Consider the following 22,673-nt stretch of genomic DNA (forward strand, 5'->3'; position numbering starts at 1 on the left):
GCCTGATTCTGTTCTTACACACGTTTATCTTCAGATACAGCTATTCAATAGCATCTGAAACAAAAATAGGAGCTCAAATGTTTCATTCAGCTTAACCAAACTGTAGAAAAGTCATTTTATCAAAAGCAACCATGTCCCCAGAGTGAAACATCATCATTTGATGTGACATGTGTATGTGCAGCAAAGAAGCCTGAGCGGGAGTTCCTAATCTCTTCTTCCTCCTAGCTCCCTGCTGGGATGACTCCACCAAAATCACCTTGGCCCAGAGCTGGAGCCTGGAGAGCTCAGGCCAAAGCTGAAACCTTGGGGTCACCACCACAAGTGGTAACTGGGGTATACCCAACTGCAGTGCCTCAGAAAGGTATAGACTGGAGAGAAGACCACCCCTTCATTCCAGTGATTGTGGGGTTGGGTAAAGGGAGACATAACAAACACCAAGGGGGCTCACTAAGTGAGAAAGCCACTTGCTGTGGAAATTTCTGGGAAATTCCATTTACATTCACTCTGATGCCAGCAGGAAAGTGGAAAATTACAAAATAGGGATAGGGACAGCTCATACATGAGGAGGGCTTCTCCCCACAGATTCACAGCAAACACTCACTGGAGAAAAATCCTTATCTTCCACTTTCTGTTGGTTCACTAACGGTCAAAAGATCCTAACACCCTGCTTCTGAAAGTGTTACAGCATTCACAGCCACTAAAAGAGGAGGCCAAAAAAAAAAAAAAAAAAAGACTCCAAGTCCTTTAGGGGGACAGAGTGGCCTGAAGAATGATGCATTAGTCAGCATGGGCTGCCATAACCAAAATACCACACACTGTGAGACTTAACAGTAATTTATTTTCTCACAGTTCTGAGGGGACCTTCTTCCTGGCTTGCTGATGGCCACCCTCTCCCCTGTGTTCTCATGTGGTGGAGAAAGCTACCTCTCTGGTGTCTCTTCATGTAATAACACTAATCCTATCAACCAGCGTTCATACTTACAACTTCACTTAACCTTCTATAAAGACTCTATCACCAAATACAGTCACACTGGGGGTTAGGGCTTACACATATGAATTTTGAGGCATACAATTCAATCCATAGCAAATGGAGACCAAGTCAAACAACTACAATAGTTGGTTACAAATGAAAACCTCAACATGGAAGAGTATCACAAGCATGAAATAGAGTAAAAGAAATAGACACAAAATAATACACTATTATTAATATACTCTAACATTCTATTAGTACAATGTTAAAAGGACAGACAAAACCTATGGTATTAGAAGGTGGCACAGTGGTTCACCTGAAGAGGTGGGGTAGTGAAGAGATCTGAAGGAGGCCAAAGGGAGGCTTTTAGGGTGTGGGTCACAGTATATTTTTTGCCTGGGTCATGGTTATTCAAATGTGTTTACTTTGTGATAATTCATCAAGCTGTACACTTATGATTTGGGCACTTTTTATGTGTGTTACGTTTCTTTTTGTTTGTTTTTTTTTGAAATGGAGTCTCGCTCTGTCACCCAGGCTGGAATGCAGTGGCGCGATCTCAGCTCACTGCAACCTCCGCCTCCTGGGTTCAAGCAATTCTCCTGTCTCAGCCTCTCAAGTAGCTGGGACTACAGGCACACACACCATGCCCAGCTAATTTTTGTATTTTTAATAGAGACAGGGTTTCACCATGTTGGTCAGGCTGGTCTCGAACTCCTCACTTCAGGTAATCCACCTGCCTCGGCCTCCCAAAGTGCTGGGATTCATAGACATGAGCCATTGCACCCAACATTTACATTTCAGTAAAGAGTTTTTGTGTTTTTTAAAGTCAATGATGACTTTAAATAAAATGTCAATAGATAATGCCTAAACCTGAAAAACAAGTAAGACTACACGGATGTTATCAAGTATGAAAGAATCATTTAAAAGACTAGAGAATCATTTTGACAGATTAAAAGTGGCCATCTTGGGAGACAAGGAAACAGGTGAGTCTAGGGGACTGCTTTGTAACAAGTCTTGACTCTTTAAACTGTGTGTAATATGTAACTTGAATAAAAATAATTACATGAAAACTTATTTTCATAACCATAATGAGGACACTGGTTAAAGATGGCATACTGATCACATACATTTCTCTCTCCTGACACCTGATAGGCCCAACTGAAGAACAAAGACCAAATGACAAAGAATGGCCAAGAGAAGGGAAGGGGTGCCACCAGAAGACAAGTGACTTCAAAGAATTTCTGGGAGATAAAAATCTGACAGCAGTACAGTGGCACATGTAGTAGGGCACAGAAAGCCAACCCTAGAATATGCTTGGAAAAGGAAAAACTCAACTGTCCATAGAAAACAACTCTGTGTTATGTGTGTGGAATGTCCCAGTGTAAAGGCCAATGTTCCTCTGGCCTCTATGAGGCTAAGCCAGGCACTCGTTACCTATTTACTGGGAGTTCTCAGTTTTCTTCTTAGGGCTCCACTCTTGAAGACAGGAACAGAATGAAAAATCACACAAATGAGGAAAGCCTGTGATTTTTCCTGATGTCTTTCTCCATAATTAAGCCTCTTCTTTCAAAAAAGGAGCTACAGTCAATTCTGGTTGTTCATTCTATGAAGTTACTGTGCTCACTGAATTGGTGAATACTAAATCATTGCTTCTAGGGGATTAGGTTTCTGCAAGCCTCTGGTCACAACATTTTGCATCAACTGATCAATACATAAGTTTGTTTTATGTTTGTATCTGTTTAAGAACACCTTCTTTACTATATATGATTGGTTAACACTGAATTCACAGCCACAGCACTGTAACGCACTGAGTGAAACTTCTAACACATGCATCTTGTTTGTAAAGCATCACAGCCATGCACAGTGCAAGGAAAAACTCAACTGTCTAGAGTTTTATCCATGGCAAGGCCATGAGATGCCTTAGAAAGAAAACGCACGTGTTAGGTAAGTTTCACTCAAGTATGCATTAGGAAGACTAGACAGCACTTCAGCAGTAAGATTGGGGCCCATTTTAAATAGCAAAATCATCAACAAAAAGTACAAAAACGGAAAAAAAAAAAAGGCATTAAATAGATCACAAAAAAGACACTGGTTTACATCATGAAGACTAAAATAAGAAAGCAAAGTGTCCCCTTGTTGAACCTCAGCTAGCGATGTGCATATTTTTCACCGTTCTGCATATGTCCAAAAAGGATTACCAAAGCACTGTACTGATTTTGGGGTTACAAATAAATTTTATCAAACAGGTAAATTTGCAAATATAGAAACCACAAAAAAATGAGTATTAACTATCTGCCTGGAAATGAATAGTGGTGATGGTTGCCCAACAAATGTACATATACTTGATGTCACTGAACTACACACTTAAAAAAGGGTTAAAATTATAACTTTCATGTTACATGTATTTTACCACACACACACAAAGTGTTGGCCAGGTGTGGTGGCTCATCCCTTTAATCCCAGCACTTTGGGAGGCCCAGGTGGAAGGATCACTTCAGCCCAGGAGTTCAAGACCAGCCTGAGCAACATGGGGATGCTTCGTCTCTAAAGAAAATACAAAAAATCAGCCAGATGTGGTGGCACACACCTCTGGTCCCAGCTACTCAGGAGGCTGAGGTGGAAGGATTGCTTGGGCTCAGGAGGTAGAGAGCTGCAGTGAGGTGAGATTGCACCACTGCACTCCAGACTGGGTGACAGAGCAAGACCCTATCTCAAAAAGAAAAACAAAATGTTCAAAACTGTGGAATTAAGTGACTTTTTATGTATAGGGATTAGGTTTATATGGAGCTTTTTTCCCGCACATTAACTATACCTCCAGGTTGTACTAAAAGCATGCTGTTTTTATGCTTTTTTAGCTATATATGTAGTCTATATCTTATATAGAATATGTAAATTATATCTTACACCAAGGCTTTCTTTCACTCTTGTCTGCTTGTTTCCAAAAGTTTCTGTTTCTTTTTCTTAAGAGACAGGATCTCGCTATGTTCTGCAGGCAGTGGCTATTCACAGGAGCAATCTTGATCCCAATCCCCATCACCCTGATCAGCAGGGGAGTTTTGACCTGCTCCATTTCCGACCTGGGCCAGTTCACCCCTCCCCTAAGACAACCTGGTAGACCCCTGCTCTTGGGATATAATTAATTTTTAATTGAAGCAAATCATTCTGGGTTTTTTTTTTTTCTTTTTTTTGAGACGGAGTCTTGCTCTGTCGCCCGGGCTGGAGTGCAGTGGCCAGATCTCAGCTCACTGCAAGCTCCGCCTCCCGGGTTTACGCCATTCTCCTGCCTCAGCCTCCCGAGTAGCTGGGACTACAGGCGCCCGCCACCTCACCCGGCTAGTCTTTTGTATTTTTAGTAGAGACGGGGTTTCACCGTGTTAGCCAGGATGGTCTCGATCTCCTGACCTCGTGATCCGCCCGTCTCGGCCTCCCAAAGTGCTGGGATTACAGGCTTGAGCCACCGCGCCCGGCCAATCATTCTGGGTTTTAACATTTTTTTGTCAGTGACTACAGTTGTTTTGAATAAAAATTCAATTCACCACTGTCTACCTACCCCCAAGAAACTACTTGCTGAGTTTTGGTATAATGTCAAAGAACGATATCCACAATCACCTGAAAAGGGTATTAATATACTCCCTTCCTTCTGTAGCTACATTTCTTCACACACTTCAACCAAAACAACATATTGAAATAGTGGGAATGCAGAGTAGACACAGGAACCCAGCTAACTTCTATTAGGCCAGACATTAAAGGGCTTTGCAAAAAATTTAAACAATGTCACTCTTCTCAATAATTTGCTTTGGAAAATAGTTGTTTTTCATAAAAATATGTTACTTACATTACCATGTAATAGGATTATTTTTAATGAATTAATATATATTTTAAGTTCCTAAGTAATAACTTCTAATTCAGCAGCTATCAATACATATAACCCTAACCCTAATAAATAAAAGCTTTGGGGAGTTCTCAATTTTCCATTTATTTATTTATTTATTTATTTATGAGACAGGGTCTCGCTCTGTCACCCAGGCTGAAGTACAGTGGCACAATCTCGGCTCACTGAAAGCTCCGCTTCCCAGGTTCACGCCATTCTCCTGCCTCAGCCTCCTGGTAGCTGGGACTACAGGCGCCCGCCACCTCGCCCAGCTAATTTTGTTTTTGTATTTTTAGTAGAGACGGGGTTTCACCGTGTTAGCCAGGATGGTCTCAATCTCCTGACCTCATGATCCACCCTTCTCCGCCTCCCAAACCGCTGGGATTACAGGTGTTGAGTCACCACGCCCAGCCTCAATTTTCAGTTTAAAGGAGTTCTGAGACAGAAAAGTTTGAGAACTGCTGTTCTCATCAATGGCATTGTACATAACCACTGAAACGAACAATTATGATGATTAGTGGCAACATAGAAAACTGCTTTGGATAAAATTCCGAGGGCGGAAAAAACAAGATACAAAATTATAATCAAGTATATGTTGAAAAAACATGTATATGGAAAATACACAAAAACAAAAATGGTATTCAGAATATTAGGATTGTGGGGTTTTTTCTTCTCTATTCTCCAAACTTTCTGTAAAGTTGTTAACATAGTCTTCACCAACAAACTCGTGACTAAACATATAACCATTTATGCAAAGTCTCAGGAAGTTTCACACACCCCAGGATGAAGAAATGGGGTTTCAATAGGCCTAGTAGAGAGAGGATAGGAGTGAAGCACCAGATGAAAACGCAGGAGGGGGAGGACTCAGTGATTGAGGGGTGGGATCATCTGTTCCTCCCAGGCAGAAGAGAAGGTTCTTATCTAGAGAAACTGAATACTCTCAGAAATCTAAGGACACAAATATCTGGGGTCTTCAATAAAAGCACCAGACAACTCCCAATAGGAAAGATCTGTGGTCAAACATGTCCTATTCATACAAACACAGCTTGTGATCAGATGCTTAGGGCTCCACATTAGGTACCGACAACCAGAGGCTAACAGACTACCACAGAAAGTCTCTACATGAAAGAGAGGTTAACAAGAAAGAACCCCAGAAAGAAAGAGAAACAATGCAAGGAACGAAAATCTACTTTATAAAAAAGCTTAAAAAAAAAAAAAAAAGCCAAGAGCTAGATGCTGTAAAAACAACAACAACAAACAGATGAAAATGATCAAAGAGTGAGCTGCGGGGAGAAGAGGAGACACACACACACTTTTTTTCTTTCTTTTTTGAAACACAGTCTCGCTCTGCCACCTAGGCTGGAGTGCAGTGGCGTGATCTCGGCTCACTGCAACCTCCGCCTCCTGGGTTCAAGTGATTCTCCTGCCTCAGACTCCCAAGTAGGCGGGACTACAGGTGTGTGTCACCACACCCGGCTAATTTTTGTATTTTTAGTAGAGACGGGGTTTCATCATATTGGTCAGGTTGGTCTTGAACTCCTGACCTCAGGTCTCGATCTCTTGACCTTGTGATCGGCCCACCTCGGCCTCCCAAAGTGCTGGAATTACAGGCATGAGCCACCGCGCACAGCCTTCATGAGTATCTTTTATGTTCACAACATCCTTGTGACTTAAATGCATGATACAGATTGTCCCTATTCCCTTCTTTTAGAAAATTCTTTTCACTATATAATTCTACATCTCTGTTCTAACCCCAAGGACAGCAGTTAAAACTCTCAACATAATACACAATAACCCTTTAACTTATACTAACTCAGAATGAATTAAGTCCCCAAATCATCAATGCCACTCTTCCCGTAACCCTCTGGGTTTTCTTCAGAGGTTTTAGTTCTTCAACAGGCAAGATACATCACATTCCCATCACAGGGCAAGAGAACACTGACAAAAATAAAGATGTTAGCTGAGAAAAGTACTAAGTAGCCAGGTGCGGTGGCTCACCACAACCAGGCTGGAGTGCAGTGGCGTGATCTTGGCTTACTGCAAGCTCTACCTCCCGGGTTCACGCCATTCTCATGCCTCAGCCTCCAGAGTAGCCGGAGGCCGGGCGCCCGCCACCACGCCCGGCTAATTTTTTGTATTTTTAGTAGAGACAGGGTTTCACCGTGTTAACCAGGATGGTCTCCATCTCCTGATCTGGTGATCCACCCACCTCGGCCCCCCAAAGTGCTGGGATTACAGGCGTGAGCCACCGCGCCCGGCCTACAGAACTGTTTTTTAAGTCATGGGACAAATCTTCACGAAGACATGAAACCCAAATGTAATAAAGAAAAAGATTAAATGATTTTGCCACAAAAATACTTTAAAACTTCCCACAAACAAGACATCATAAACAGTTAAAAGAAGCAATCTAGGGAAAGATATTCATAACCTACATTAACAGACATATCAGACAGATGACTGAAACATAAAGGGTTTAACTTCACTAAGATTAAAAAAAAGAAAAATGAATAAAGGATATAAACAGGAAACTTGTTTTATTTTTATTTATTTTAGAGAGTGTCCTCTGTTGCCCAGGCTGGAGTACAGTGATACAATCATAGCGCAATGCAGCCTTGTACTCCTGGGCTCAAGTGATCCTCCTGCCTTGGTCTCCCAAAGCACTAGGAATACAGGCATGAGCTACTGTGGGGGGCCAGGGAACTTGCTTCAAAAAGAAATTATGAATGACAAAAATATATAAAAAGATCATAAATCTAAGTTGTGAAAAGGGAAAAAGCAACTTCTGGCTTTTTCTACACCCTTTTTTTGTCCATATGTGCTATGGTTTGAATGAATATCCCCTTCCAAACTCATGTTGAAATGTAATTGCTATTGCAGCAGTACTAAGACACGGGGCCCTGGAGAGGCAATCAGACTGCAAGGGCTCTGCCCTCTTTTCTTCCTTTCTCCTCCTCTTCTCTTCCCTCCCCGCTGCTCCCCACCCTTTGCCCTTCCATCACGCCCTTCATGTATCAAGAAGGTCCTGGCCAGATGCAGCCCCTGGATCTTGGACTTCCCAGCCTCCACAACTGTAAGAAATAAATTTCTTATCTTTATAAATTACCTAGTCTCTGGTATTGTGTTACAGCAGCAAAAACAGACTAAGACATTCAGATAGACAAAAATTATCTACAGTGTAGAAGCATGTAGGAAAATGAACACTCTCATTCATTTTGGTAGGATAATAAAGTAGATACATCACTTTTTATTCAAAACCAATTTATTAGTATCTATTACAATGTCAAATATTCATCCACTTTGACCTAGGACTTCCATTTCTAGGAATTATCCTGCAGAAACACTTAACAAGGACACATAATGCTAAAGAATGTCCACTGCAGATCTGTTCGTAACAACAAAAACTCAGAAACAACCCTAATGCCCACTGACAGGAAATAAACTATGGCACCACCATACCCAGGGAGGCTATGTTGCCTTTAAACTAATATGTCAGATCTATGAGTACTAAGATCCAGACACAGTCAAGGTACATTACTAAGTAAAAAAAAAACCTATCATCATGTCCCATGTAAGTCCCTTTTTGTTAAATTTTTTTTAAAGTTAATGTTTATATAGAAAACTCTGGGAATATATACCAAACTGCTGAAAGTGACTGTCTTTGAAGAGACAAATTTCAAGGAACTTACTTTCTACATAATTAATTTCTATAATGTTTACATTTTATGTCATATCTACAATAGGCCAAAAAAAAAAGAGTAAAATGATTTTGTTCAAAAGATTTTTCTTTTAAGTTCTGGGATACATGTGCAGAACGTGCAGGTCTGTTACACAGGTATACACGTGCCATGGTGGTTTGCTGCACCCATCAACCCATCATCTACATTAGGCATTTCTACTAATGCTATCCCTCCCCTTGACCCTCACCCCCTGACAGGCCCTGGTGTGTGATGTTCCCCTCCCTGTGTCCACGTGTTCTCACTGTTCAACTCCCACCTATGAGTGAAAACTTGTTCAAAGTTTTAAAAAAACTGAGAAAATTTTTACATTAAACCACTCTGCTAGTCATATTCAAGCATTTCTAGAGAAAGAACCTACTAGAAGTAAACACCACAGGCCAGACTCCAGACAATGTTAGTTAGGTAAGGTAAATGGGAGAGGGCATGTCTGTCCCAATGCTCTCTCAGCCCACCATCTCTGCCCACATAAGGAAGCTGGTAAGTAGCTACTTGGAACTAGTGGGAACTAAGAAACTCAGAGGTCTGGTTCCTTATCTCAAGAAAGCTTTAATCAAGGACAACAAGGACAGCTCCGCCCACACAAGCTGTTTACAGATTCCAAAAGCAGTCTATAGCAGCTCAACAACCAGTCTTAACTAAAAATCCACAAGGATTTTATCACTAAAATTGATGAACTGTTAAGAGGCAAATTTCTGGCAACAGTCTTTTAAAAATCCAGTTAGCATAGTCCAGTGCTTCCCAATCTTTTCCAAGTCTCAGCACACACAGGAAATGAGAATATTTACAGGGCACACTGCTTCAAACAGAGGATGCTTGCTGACAGATGACGGATCCAGGGCTCATCCTCTTGCAGCCCCAGGCCTGGTGGGCTGCAGGCATGAATGCTACGTGTCACAGTCTTGGACCCTCCTGATGGCACATCTATCAGGAGGGTCCTGCACAGGGAGAGTATTTGTTTTAAAAGCTTCCATCAAATATTACTACATTCAGGCCAGGCACGGTGACTCACACCTGTAATCCCAGCACTCTGGGAGGCCAAGGTGGGTGGATCACCTGACGTCAGGAGTTTGAGACCAGCCTGGCCAACATGGTGAAACCCCCTCTCTACTAAAAATACAAAAAACCAGTTGGGTGTGGTGGCAGGTGCCTGAAATCCCAGCTACTCGGGAGGCTAAGGCAGGAGAATAGCTTGAACCCAGGAGGCAGGAGGTTGCAGTAAGTCAAGATCACGCCACTGCACTCCAGCCTGGGCAACAGAGTGAGATTCTGTTGCCACCCGCCCCCCACCAAAAAACAGTATTATTACATACATTTAACAAATATTTATTAAGTACCTAACAGGTTCCAAGCACTATGTTAAGTTCTGTCATCTTCCGCTACAGACTGGAGATAGCCTGCAGACTAGAGGAGGAGACAGACAAACGAGCAATTCCAATACAATGTAAATTGTGCTGTGTAAGGGGAGTATCGGGATTTTTATGGAATCCCATGCCTGGGGAAAGGGGATTTGTCAATGATTATGTCTCAGAAATGTTCCCTAAACAGAAGAGTAAAGAGTACTTCAGGTACAGGAAACAATAGGCGCAAAGACCTAAATACAAGAAACTATATCAAAGGTTGGGCATGCTAGCTCACACCTGTAATCCCAGCATTTGGGGAGGCTGAGGTGGGCAGATCACTAGGTCAAGAGGTTGAGACCATCCTGGCCAACATGGTGAAGCCCCGTCTCTACTAAAAATACAAAAATTAGATGGGCATGGTGGCACACGCCTGTAGTCCCAGCTACTCAGGAGGCTGAGGCAGGAGAACTGCTTGAACCCAGGAGGGGAGGTTGCAGTGAGCTGAGATCACAACATTGCACTCCAGCCTGGTGACAGAGCAAGACTCCGTCTAAAAAAAAAAAAAAAAAAAAGGTAGCAAAACAGGCTCTGTACCATACAAATAGAACAATAGGAGGGAGTTAGTTTTGTGGTTTTAATACATGTATTTTTTGATTAATAGGAATAGGGCCTATAAGAAAGTCATTTCACCAAGGTTAGGAAAGTATGTGCCTTCCTACACAATAACTGATTAAACGTACGCTATGAGAAAAGTAAATTAAGAAAATTCTTGAAGATAAATTTGTAAATATTGACAATACTATTGATTAGCAAGCAAGTAACATCAGCTCATACAAATTAAGTGTATTCCTGAAGTTAAAGACAATTTTTACTGTGGTGGCAGATATTTGCTACTGAAAAAGAACAAAACATTACCTATTTTTAAGAGTAAAGATTATTTAAACCCTCTATGATATTTCCAACATTTAAAGTAATAGGAAAGCAAAAGAACTCCCAGATGGGCGCAGTGGCTCACGCCTGTAATCCCAGTACTTTGGGAGGCCGAGGCAGGCAGATCATGAGATAAGGAGATCGAGACCATCCTGGCTAACACGGTGAAACCCCGTTTCTACTAAAAATACAAAAAATTAGCCGGGCATGGTGGTGGGTGCCTGTAGTCCCAGCTACTCGGGAGACTGAGGCAGGAGAATGGCGTGAACCTAGGAGATGGAGCTGGCAGTGAGCCAAGACTGCACCACGGCACTCCAGCCTGGGCAACAGAGCGAGACTCCATCTCAAAAACAAAAAACAAACAAACAAACAAATAAACAAAAAACTCCCAGACACCTAATACATGTTTCATGTTCTTTTGAGAAAGCTTAATTAGGCTGGGCGTGGGGGCTCATGCCTATAATTCCAGCGCTTTGGGAGGCTGAGGCTGGTGGATCACCTGAGGTTAGGAGGTCGAGGCTATAGTGAGCCATGACTGCGCTACTGCACTCCAGCCCAGGTGACAGGGCGAGGCTCTGTCTTGAAAATAAAATAGGCCGGGAGCAGTGGCTCATGCCTGTAATCATGGCACTTTGGGAGGCCGAGGTGGGCAGATCACGAGGTCAGGAGTTCAAGACCAGGCTGACCAACATGATGAAACCCCGTCTCTACTAAAAATAATAATAAAAAAAAATTCAGCCTGGTGTGGTGGTGTGCGCCTGTAATCCCAGCTACTCGGGAGGCCGAGTCAAGAGAATCGCTTGAACCTGGGAGACGGAGGGTGCAGTGAGCTGAGACCATGTCACTGCACTCCAGGCCTGGGCTACAGCGCAAGACTCCATCCCAACCCCCACCCTCCCACCACCAAAAAAAGGAAACAGCTTAATTAGTCGGGCATGGTGGCTCATGCCTGTAATCCCAACACTCGGGGAGGTCAAGGGAGGAGGACTGCTTGAGCTCAGAAGTTCAAGACCAGCCTGGGCAACATGGTGAGAACCCTGTCTCTACAAAAAAAATTTTAAAAAATTAGCCGTGTGTGGCAGTGCATGCCTGTAGTCTCAGCTACTCGGGAGGCTGAGGTGGGAGAATCGCCTGACCCCAGGAGGTCAAGGCTATAGTGAGCCATAATTGCACCACTGCACTCCAGCCCGGGTGACAGGGTGTGGCCCTGTCTTAAAACAAAATAGGCTGGGCGCAGTGGCTCATGCCTGTAATCCCAGCACTTTGGGAGACCAAGGCGGGTGGATCACGAGCTCAGGAGTTCGAGACCAGCCTGACCAACATGGTGAAACCCTGTCTCTACTAAAAATACAAAAAAAAAAAATTAGCCTGGTGTGGTAGTGTGTGCCTGTAACCCCAGATATTCAGGAGGCTGAGGCAAGAGAATCACTTGAACCTGGGAGGCGGAGGTTGCAGTGAGCCGAGATCGTACCACTGCACTCCAGCCTAGGTGACAGAGTGAGACTCTGTCTCAAAAAAACAAAAACAAAAACAAAAAAACGAGGTCAGGAGATCAAGACCATCCTGGCTAACACGGTGAAACCCCGTCTCTACTAAAAATACAAAAAATTAGCCTGGCGTGGTGGCAGGCGCCTGTAGTCCTAGCTACTCAGGAGGCTGAGGCAGGAGAATGGTGTGAACCCAGGAGGCGGAGCTTACAGTGAGCTGAGAAGGCGCCGATGCACTCCAGCCTGGGCGACAGAGCGAGACTCCATTTCAAAAATAAATAAATAAATAAAAACTAAAATAAAAACAAAACAAATAAATAGCTTAGTTAGCTTAGAAATAAAGCCAAATATATCTATATTCTTTTCTCTCTCTTACATAGAAATAAACAGAGCAACTGTCATAACAGAAATAAGCATAACTGGTATTTACCTCTCTGCCTGTAAGGATATGTCTTGCCAATTTTACTTTTGCAAAATTCCCCTTGCCGATTGTTTTCAACAGTCTGTAGTTTCCGATGTGAGGTTGTTCGTCTGCACAGGAAGCTATAGAGTTTCTACACCGAGCTCCTGAACGGCTGGTACGAGAGGTAACTTCTTGACGCCCATCTCCATGTGACGTGTGCTGCAATACAGCATACACAAAGATAAGGAAACGAGAGAACACAGAGTGCTTGCCAAGTTCTAAGAGCTTCTAGTTGAAGAAACAACATTCCTACTTTAAGTATCTAGCACTTCAAAGGAATTTAACCACATAATATAAATTTGAGGAAAATGAGAATTCTGAGACAAAAAATACCAAGTGTTGAAGTTCAATTGGGTGTTCAGGAATAAATTAGATATTTTGCATATGTGGCTGCCATATATAATAGGAGTAAAAGGGCTACCTTCCGGTTATACAGTGTTTAACTTTTCCATATGCTAGTAAGTGCACCTGCACACCTGCGCCTCACTACAGCCCGTGCAGCAGGGGAAAAGCTAATGTCACCATTCACCAGATAAGGGTACAGCTACATAACTGTTCAGGGGGAAATCTATAGAGAATCTGAATTCCCAATTTCCTTCTACACTACACTGCTAACAGTAATTCAAAACAATGTGCTTTACAGAAATAGCTAGATTGTGTGGCCCTTAATAGATGGCCATTGTTGAAAAGATGAATAAAGTACTCAATATGTCTCTACCCTATGAAATATTCAGGCCCGAGAATTACACTTCTGTGTACACGCTGTGTACACAGCTTTATGCGCAGGCATCCTGCTACTACTGCTCCCTTGGCCCCCACACACAAAGGATGAGATGTCCCAATCCCTTCCCCATTGTGGCTGTTAACTCCTGCCCAAGGGAGGCTTCTCATTCCACATGCACTCACAGCCACTTTCTACCCCCTTTATATGTTTCTCTTTTCCAACTTTTTATCCAGGAAAATGCCCTGTCTTTCTCTATGTACCTATAAATCAAAACAAGCCTGATTTAACTAATAAACTGCTCTGTAATATACTCAAGTCAAAGAAAATGAAACTCAGTGTTTTAAAGTGAAAGTAAGCTTTAAAACTTCTGCCACCTACCTCTGACTTTCTCAAAAGATGTCCTTTTCAGAATCTCCACACTAATCTCCATCTACTTCTTCACTATTTCTCTAATACTTTCACATTCACATACCAGGTTTGGGGATAGGCTCTTGTCTATTTTACTCAATTATCACATAATATGGCATCTCAAACAACAATTTCTATGTTTTTACTGCAAATGTCTATTTTAGATAAAACAGGCTTTTTATGACCTCACTACAAATCTAGGCAACTTGTAAACATTGTTCCTATAACAAAAATGATTCTAATTTCCATATTAGAACTTGGGGAAAATAGTACATTTATAAATATGGAGTTGATAAAAGAAAAGACTAAAACGATAATAAAGCTTTGACACTAAGGCTTTAATACAAAAACAGGTAGATTTTGTTGTGCACAAGATGCATGCTATTGTAACTGCAGTCTAGTTTTTTTTTTTTTTTTTTTTGAGACGCAGTCTCACTCTGTCTCCCAGACTAGAGTGCAGTGGCGCGATCTCGGCTCACTGCAAGCTCCGCCTCCCAGGTTCACGCCATTCTCCTGCCTCAGCCTCCAGAGTAGCTGGTACTACAGGTGCACACCACCATACCCGGCTAATTTTTGTATTTTTAGCAGAGACAGGGTTTCACTATGTTGGCTAGGCTGGTATTGAACTCCTGACTTTAAGTGATATACCCACCTTGGCCTCCCAAAGTGCTGGGATTACAGGCATGAGTCACAGTGCTCGACCAGGAAAATCTTAAGATTCATAGGCATCCAACGTTCCTATCTTTGCTTACTCACCAACATGCTTGTAATAAAATACTAACTCCTCAGCACTTCATCCACTAGCAATGTAACCTTCACAAGGACAGACTTTTTGTGTTTTGTTCATTATCAGATATTACGCAAACCTGAAACAGTGCCTAACACATGGTAGATATGCAATACATTTTTGCTGAATGTTAAACGAATTCAAGGCCCGCTCATCTCTTCTTCCTCTCCCACTACATCATCCAGTATACCCTAGCTTTGACTCAGTCAGTGTTGTTCCCTCCATTTGAATGTCCTTTCTTCTCTTCATATCTAAGGAAAACCTACTCATTCTATTGTGTTTGTATCATCTGTCACCATCTTCATGAAGCCTTCTATGACTCTCCCTGCATCTCATCAGAGCTTCTTACTTCTCCTTACTGGGATCCCAATGTACTTCGCTTGTATCTCACTCTATTATGCTACTTTTTTTGTAGACAATACTATTATTCACCACACTGGCTTTTTTACATCTGCGTTCCTGGAGGACTGCACTCCCTTCCCTTGAGGTTAGGCATAGACAGCCATGTGACTAAGTTGAACACCTCCTGTGAGTGAAAATGAATGCCATTCCCATGCTGAAGCATTTAGTCACCTGTGCTTAACTCTCCAGCCCTATTTTTTTGCTCTCTTGACCCTAAGCATTGCCCTAAAATGGATGGCCACAAGACCAAACTGGCCTGCACGTGGAGATCAGTTTCCATGGAGCCAATAAGCCCTCAAGCAGACTTGGTGTGAGCAAAAGTTTTTTATTGTGTTAAATCATGAGGACTTTGGTGGCATGTATTACCACAGCATAACCCAGCCTAACCTAAAACACGCTCATGCACATCAACAGTCATAACAGAAAGCAGAAAGAAACTTGTATTTCCTCACACAACAGACTGACAGATCTGATGCTTGTTAGGGTTAAACTTAATATATTTAATTCAACATTTCCTGACAAAGTTCTTAAATTAAAAAATTTAAGAGTTAACTTTTAAAACGTTCCCTCAAAACAGAAGCAAATTAAATTGTCTTTTGCTTCCATTTGGCCTTCATTGTATTTTCCCAAGAATCCATCACTGACCCTAAGAAAAAGTTCCCTATTCCTATACCACAGCACTCAATACCAACTTTAAACATTTAAACAAATAATTCTGAATTCTTGTACTGTTAATTATTTCATACACGTATTTTTTTCTTCCTAAGGAGCCAAGAAACAACTTGCATACACACACACACACACACACACACACACACACACACACACACACAAATGTTATATAATTTTTTGATAACCACTTGATTGTTTTTTTTTTTTTTTTTTGAGACGGAGTCTCGCTCTGTCACCCAGGCTGGAGTGCAGTGGCCGGATCTCAGCTCACTGCAAGCTCCGCCTCCCGGGTTTACGCCATTCTCCTGCCTCAGCCTCCCGAGTAGCTGGGACTACAGGCGCCTGCCACTTCGCCAGGCTAGTTTTTTGTTTTTTTTAGTAGAGACGGGGTTTCACTGTGTTAGCCAGGATGGTCTCGATCTCCTGACCTCGTGATCCGCCCGTCTCAGCCTCCCAAAGTGCTGGGATTACAGGCTTGAGCCACCGTGCCCGGCCTTTTTTTTTTTTTTTTTTAGACAGGGTCTCGTTCTGTTGCCCAGGCTGGAGGGCAGTAGTGTGATCGATCATACCTCACTGCAGCCTCGAACTCCTGGACTCAAGGGGTCATCCCACCTCAGCCTCCCTAGTAGCTGGGACTACAGGTGCAGCACCACACACGGCTGATGTTTTAATTTTTTGTAGAGATAGGATCTCATTATGTTGCCCAGGCGGGTCTCAAACTCTGGCCTCAAGCAATCCTCCTGCCTTGGTCTCCAAAGTGCTGATATTACAGGTGTAAGCCACCATGCCTGGGCTACTTTATAATATTTCATGGCAGACTATGCACATAATGGGTACTCAAAAGCTGCTGAGTTTTATTCTTATGGATTAAATGAGTCCTGATTCTTCTCCCTCCTGTGGAACTGAGCTGGTACCACTTCATCCGCCATGAAAACTAGAATATGTACACTGCTACTGAAAATAATGCAGAATACAGCCAAAGACATGAGATTTCCTTCTTCAAGAAGTTGAACCTGTGTTTAGGGAGACCACATGGCCAAATACTTGTTTTCCCAAACTTCTCTGCAGCTAGAGATAGTCATCTGGCTTAGTTCTGGCCAGTTCTCATTAGTTAAAGTCTACTAGGTGGCAATGTAATAGGGGCTAGGGGTTGGTAACGCCTTTGTTTATCATAAAAGGGGAGGCCAGGCACTATGGCTCACACCTGTAATCCCAGCACTTTGAGAAGCCAAGGCTGGCAGATCACCTGAGGTCAGGAGTTCAAGACCAGCATGGCCAACATGGTGAAACGCTGTCTCTACTAAAAGGACAAAAATTAGCCAGGTGTGGTGGCACATGCCTGTATTCCCAGCTACTTGGAGGCTGAGGCATGAGAATCGCTTGAACAAGGGAGGCGAGGGTTGCAGTGAGCTGAGATCCCGCCACTGCACTCTAGCCTGAGCAACAGAAACTTCTTCTCAAATAAAAAAAGGAGGGTGGGGAGGGTGGGGACAGAGTTGCCAGTACAGTTCCTTCCTCCTTCCCTGAATGCAACCATGTAGCTGTAGCTGTAAAATGTTATCCTGTAGCTACAGGGTCTCAAACATGAGAGAAAAGACAAACTATTTTAAAAAACCACCAACTCCAATATTACTGAACTGCTGATCCAAAGCTAGACGCTGCATACCTCCAGATTTCTTTTTGGAGAAAAACAAACCCCTATTTGTTTAGGGCACTGTGTTAGTTAGGTCTTTGTGACGATCAGCCAAAGCACTACTAACATAGGGGCCACATCAATGCAAAGCAATAAGAAAAATGGGAATGTGTTCCATTTTGTTTTACATGTTAGTTCTTAATTTTGCCCACATAAAAAAGAACCATGGATTGTAAATCACTGTATAATCAGAAAACAAATTAAAACATAAAAGACACATTTTAAAAATCTTTTTAAAAAAATCCTTGCCGGCAGGAAGTCCGTAAAAATTATTTTAACATCAATATGGTTTCACAATAGAAATTTGGCCCTTGTATCTACCAGGCAGAGAACCAACCTGAAACTTGAGAGGCCTACTTAAGTACCTCCCACGAGAAGAAATCAGGTTTACAAGTTTAAAACAGCAACAACTTTATACTATGTTTCAAATCTTCCTGAACAGAACTTGGCCCCTTCTGTAAAACACAAGTGTGCCCTTACATTCTTTCTATTTCTTAAACAACAAGCCACCTCCTTAACACATAGGCAGGGTTTCCAAATGTTAAAAAACAAAAACAAAAACAAACTACAAAGCCAAATTATGACAATAAATGGCTGTCCTCCAAGTATTTTGTACTTTAGAGATATTCACAAAGTCACGTTTCACTTTTGAAAGTAGCTAGGCAATTATTTCATTCAATGTAGAAAAAGGATTTGATAAGATTGAACAATTTATAATATAAAAACTCTTGGCCAGGCAAGGTCACTAATGTCTGTAATCCCAGCAACTTCAGAGGCTGAGGCAAGAGGCTTGCTTAAACCCAGGAGTTTGAGACCCGTCTGGGCAAACATAGCAAGACCCTGTCTCTACCAGAAAGCCCCCACAAAGCTCCTATAGCAAACTAGGATCAGAATGGGATGCCTGTCCCTGATTTGATAAAAATCATCAACCCCCCCAAAAAAAACAACAAGAATGCGCCCAAAGCCAAGGAATGTATAAACAGATTCTAAAAATCATAGAGAAATACAAGTTAAAACCACAATGTAGTATCACATTAGGCCTGTTAAATAGGGAAAAATTAGAAAGCTCTGAAATGTTGGCAGAGAAACGGGAATACAAAAACTGTGGTGCACTACTGATGGAAGCAGCCATCTAGAAGAACAATCTGACATTTCCTGTGACCCAGCAAGTCCATTCCAAGCTATACATCCCTAAGAAACTCTTACATTGCTCCATAAGGGGACATGCATGAAGATGTTGAAGCATTTTTTTTGTGGTGACAGAGTTGGAGAAAATTAACATGTGCACCTCTGGCAAGCAGACTGGTAAAATGTTGTAGATGCATACATCTCACTGCTATTCAGCAGTTAGATGCAATATATTAAGGGCACAGATGAGACATATGCAATATTTACCTAAAGTAACAAACATACCAAAATAAACTATGTAAGAACACATACACATACTAAACACATTAAAACAGTAACATGGGATGGAGGGTAAGAGAAATGACATATGGGGATTAACAGGAATAGATAAAACAAGAAGATAGTCTCACATGGACCAAAGATAATGTGACTCTTCACAGCTGAATTTACGAGAAAGCATCTAAGAATATGAATAGGAAGGGGGAACTGTTATTGTCCCATAAATACAGTAAAATCTGTTTCACTTTTGAATAAAATAATTGTTACTGGTGTAGTAGGTGAACTAATGTAATATGGTGAAAAATAATTTACTTTTCTAATCCTTAGAATAAAAAACTTGTAAGGCACAAGTTGTAGCTAAAAAAATGTTGATTCAGGCCGGGTGTGGTGGCTCATGCCTGTAATCCCAGCACTTTAGGAGGCCAAGGCAGGCGGATCACAAGGTGAGGAGTTCAAGATCAGCCTGGCCAATATGGTGAAACCCCATCTCTACTAAAAATACAAAAATTAGCCAGGCGTGGTGGCGGGCGCCTGTAGACCCAGCTACTCAGAAGGCTGAGGCAGGAGAATCGCTTGAACCTGGGAGGTGGAGGTTGTGGTGAGCCGAGATCGGGTCACTGCACTCCAATCTGGGCGACAGAGTGAGACTCCGTCTCAAAAAAAAAAAAAAAAGAAAAGAAAAGTTGATTCAGTAACTTTCAGCTAGTCAACTACATGGTAGGCATTATCAGGGAATAAAAGAAATAGAAAACTGTGGTGTCAAACCTTCAAGGCACTCACAATACACATGGGGCGCTAACAGGGGAACAGTAACTGAAACAAGGGGCAATTCCTGCCCCATGAGAAAATCAGAGTGAATACTCCAATGCTGTCCAATAGGTGTATAATGTGACATACATATGTAATTTTCAATTTTCTAGTAGCTCCATTGAAAAATGTAAAAAGAAACATATTTAATATGTTAAATTAATTTAAATACCATTTTATTTAATTCAATATATCCCCCAATATTTCAATGCATAATATAAAAAGGCTTTATATCCTATTTTTGAAATACTGTCTTTGAAGTCTGGTTTATCTTTCACACTTACAGAACGCCTTAATTCAGACCAACCATGTTTCAAGTGCTTGGTAGCCCTGCGTGTGGCTAGTTGCTACTGTGCTGGATACTGCAGCTCTAGGCACCCAAAGGACATGATCACATTTGGGTGAGAAAAAGGAAAAAAGGTACCCCAAGATGTGAAGGGATGGAGTCTTCAAAGGGCAAGTAGAAGAATTCTTATGACAGATGAAGGTCATCTCAGGCCAGGCACCACCCAAGAAGAGGTAAGAAAGCTTGGGGGAAAGGGGGAAACGCTACTCTACTACAATAACCCACCATTAGCCAAATTTACTGCCAAGTTTTCAAGAAGTCTATCAATCTTAGTTTGTTATTTATAATAACAAGTACTAGCTAAATTTTAAAGACACGTATTGACATATGTAAATACCTAATCCATGTCTGGTTATAAATCATGGCTGCATTTACCTCCCCTCCCTCTCCAAACTCCATTAAAATGAAAGTAAAGGAAAAAAATATAAGGCATAAGGAAAAAAGCCACAAGACAAAGAAAACAGAAGTGATGACAGATATACTTTCGGAAACTAAAAAAAGAAGGAAAATGACTTAACACATATAAGAAAGATTAATCCTAAGCCAGCTATAGAGATACTGGAAAATCCTGATTTGTATTATAGAACCCTTAAAAGGTTCAGGAACTGGTGGTACCAAGAACCTCTAGAAGTGTGAGTGAAGTAAGCCTGAAACAAGAAGATCTGTCAGTCTGTTAAATAACAGACACCCTGGGTCTCCTACTCTGGCAAAAAACCAGAGGTTCTTTAGAAAGGGCAAAATGGAAAGTCTCTGGGCTTGGGAACACAGGGCACAACTGAGGGGAGGGACATTGAAAACAAGTAGAGAAAGCAGAAAGCCACAGACCTTTCTTTCTGCCCTCTCCCCTGACTCAGCTCCCGGGAACATGGGCATTCTGTGCTTGCCCAGGCCAATTGATAAGACAAAATATACTGGTATCGAGAGCTCCACAAAGAAGTAACAGTGTGCCCCACTGTTGTATTCAAGATCCATCCAAATGCACAAAACTTCCAATCAGCCTTAAACAAACGCAGAAAAATAAGCAAGACTCAAAATAACATTATCTCTCTCCAAATCAGAGTGTCAGATGCTATATAAGACAAAAAACAAAATTCTGAGGAAAAAGGATATTCAGTCTAGAATTCTATATGCAGCCAAAATAGCAATCAAGTATGAGAACAGAATAAAGATGTTTGCAGATATGAAAGGATTTTAAAAATTTACCTCCCAGCAACTTTCTCAGAAAATCACTGGAGGAACTGCTGCAATGAAACCTGGGAGTGAACCAAAGGGAAGAAAATAGGATCCAACAGGAAGGGCAAAGGGAATCCCTAGGATACGAGTGAAGGGAGATCTCAGGATGACAACTATGCAGCAGAACAGACAGCTAGAACACAAGGCCAGCCTGACAGAGATGAAAGTGACAGAATGCCTGATGAATCTGACCACAGAGGAGACTGAGAAAGCGAAAAGTCATAAAAATCCAAGCAAACAAAAACACCAAGAAAAAACTTGAGATGATGTTATTCTCTGATTTAAAAAAACAAAAAACAAAAACATGAGGCATAGGCAAGTGAATTTATTTGTCCACAGTTACTTAAATCTCAAGACCAGTTTCAAATTCCAGTCTAAAAATAAAACTCTAAATTCTACCTTCTCCTTGTATATGTTATTCCTTCTTTTTTGCTCCATATCTTATGAGGTCCATTCTACCTCTTTAGAATCTTTATCTCAATCAGTCTTAGGCTCTCATTTTTGTCTTCCACTTTCTTTTTTTTTTTTTTTTGAGACGGAGTCTCGCTGTGTCGCCCAGGCTGGAGTGCAGTGGCGCGATCTCGGCTCACTGCAAGCTCCGCCTCCTGGGTTCACGCCATTCTCCCGCCTCAGCCTCCGAGTAGCTGGGACTACAGGCGCCCGCCACCTCGCCCGGCTATTTTTTTGTATTTTTAGTAGAGACGGGGTTTCACCATGTTAGCCAGGATGGTCTCGATCTCCTGACCTCGTGATCCACCCGCCTCAGCCTCCCAAAGTGCTGGGATTACAGGCTTGAGCCACCGCGCCCGGCCTTGTCTTCCACTTTCAAGCCCAGACTCTTTCCACCACACATCCCTTCAGGAAAGTAGTGTAAGATTATGGCCAGGCTCTGTGGCTCATGCCTACAATCCTAGCACTTTGGGAGGCTGAGGCGGGTGGTCACTTGAGGTCAGGAGTTATAGAACTGACTGGCCATGTTGAAACCCCATCTCTACTAAAAATACAAAAATTAGCCGGGCGTGGTGGCGGGTGCCTGTAATCCCAGCTACTCGGGTGGCTGATGCAGAAGAACTGCTGGAACCCAGGAGACAAAGGTTGCGGTAAGCCAAGATCATGCCATTGCACTCCAGCCTGGGCAACAGAGCAAGACTCCATCATAAAAAAAAAGAAAAAAGACTAGGGTTATGTAAAATTCTAGAAACAAAACCTGTGAATTCAACTTCTCTGATTTCATATTAAATTCTATCAATACAGATTTTTGTGTGAAATGTCCATACACAAACCCCACAATATTTAGGTCCAACCAAAAGCAACTGCTTATCAACAAGAAATAGAGAAAAAACACCTGCTTTGTTTGAGCTTCGACACTGAACTCCAAGGTCCCACATAACCCACA

The 22,673-nt window shown here is 42.0% G+C and overlaps 1 protein-coding gene across 14 annotated transcripts in view; it reads right to left on the minus strand.

The window, feature by feature from the left end:
* MARK3 (microtubule affinity regulating kinase 3) overlaps positions 1 to 22,673 on the minus strand; it is a 116,007-nt gene that overhangs the window by 84,040 nt on the left and 9,294 nt on the right. For 12 of the 14 annotated variants that reach the window (XM_003902310.2, XM_003902308.2, XM_003902311.2 and 9 more), the window contains exon 2: positions 12,766 to 12,957. In XM_003902310.2, coding sequence (XP_003902359.1) covers positions 12,766 to 12,957 — 192 coding nt within the window. Of the gene's footprint in view, positions 1 to 12,765; positions 12,958 to 22,673 lie in introns of those variants that run through there. The other 2 variants (XM_021941630.2, XM_021941632.2) reach the window with 2 other exon arrangements.

Source organism: Papio anubis, chromosome 7, assembly GCF_008728515.1.
Source record: "Papio anubis isolate 15944 chromosome 7, Panubis1.0, whole genome shotgun sequence".
Taxonomy (NCBI): Eukaryota; Metazoa; Chordata; class Mammalia; order Primates; family Cercopithecidae; genus Papio; species Papio anubis.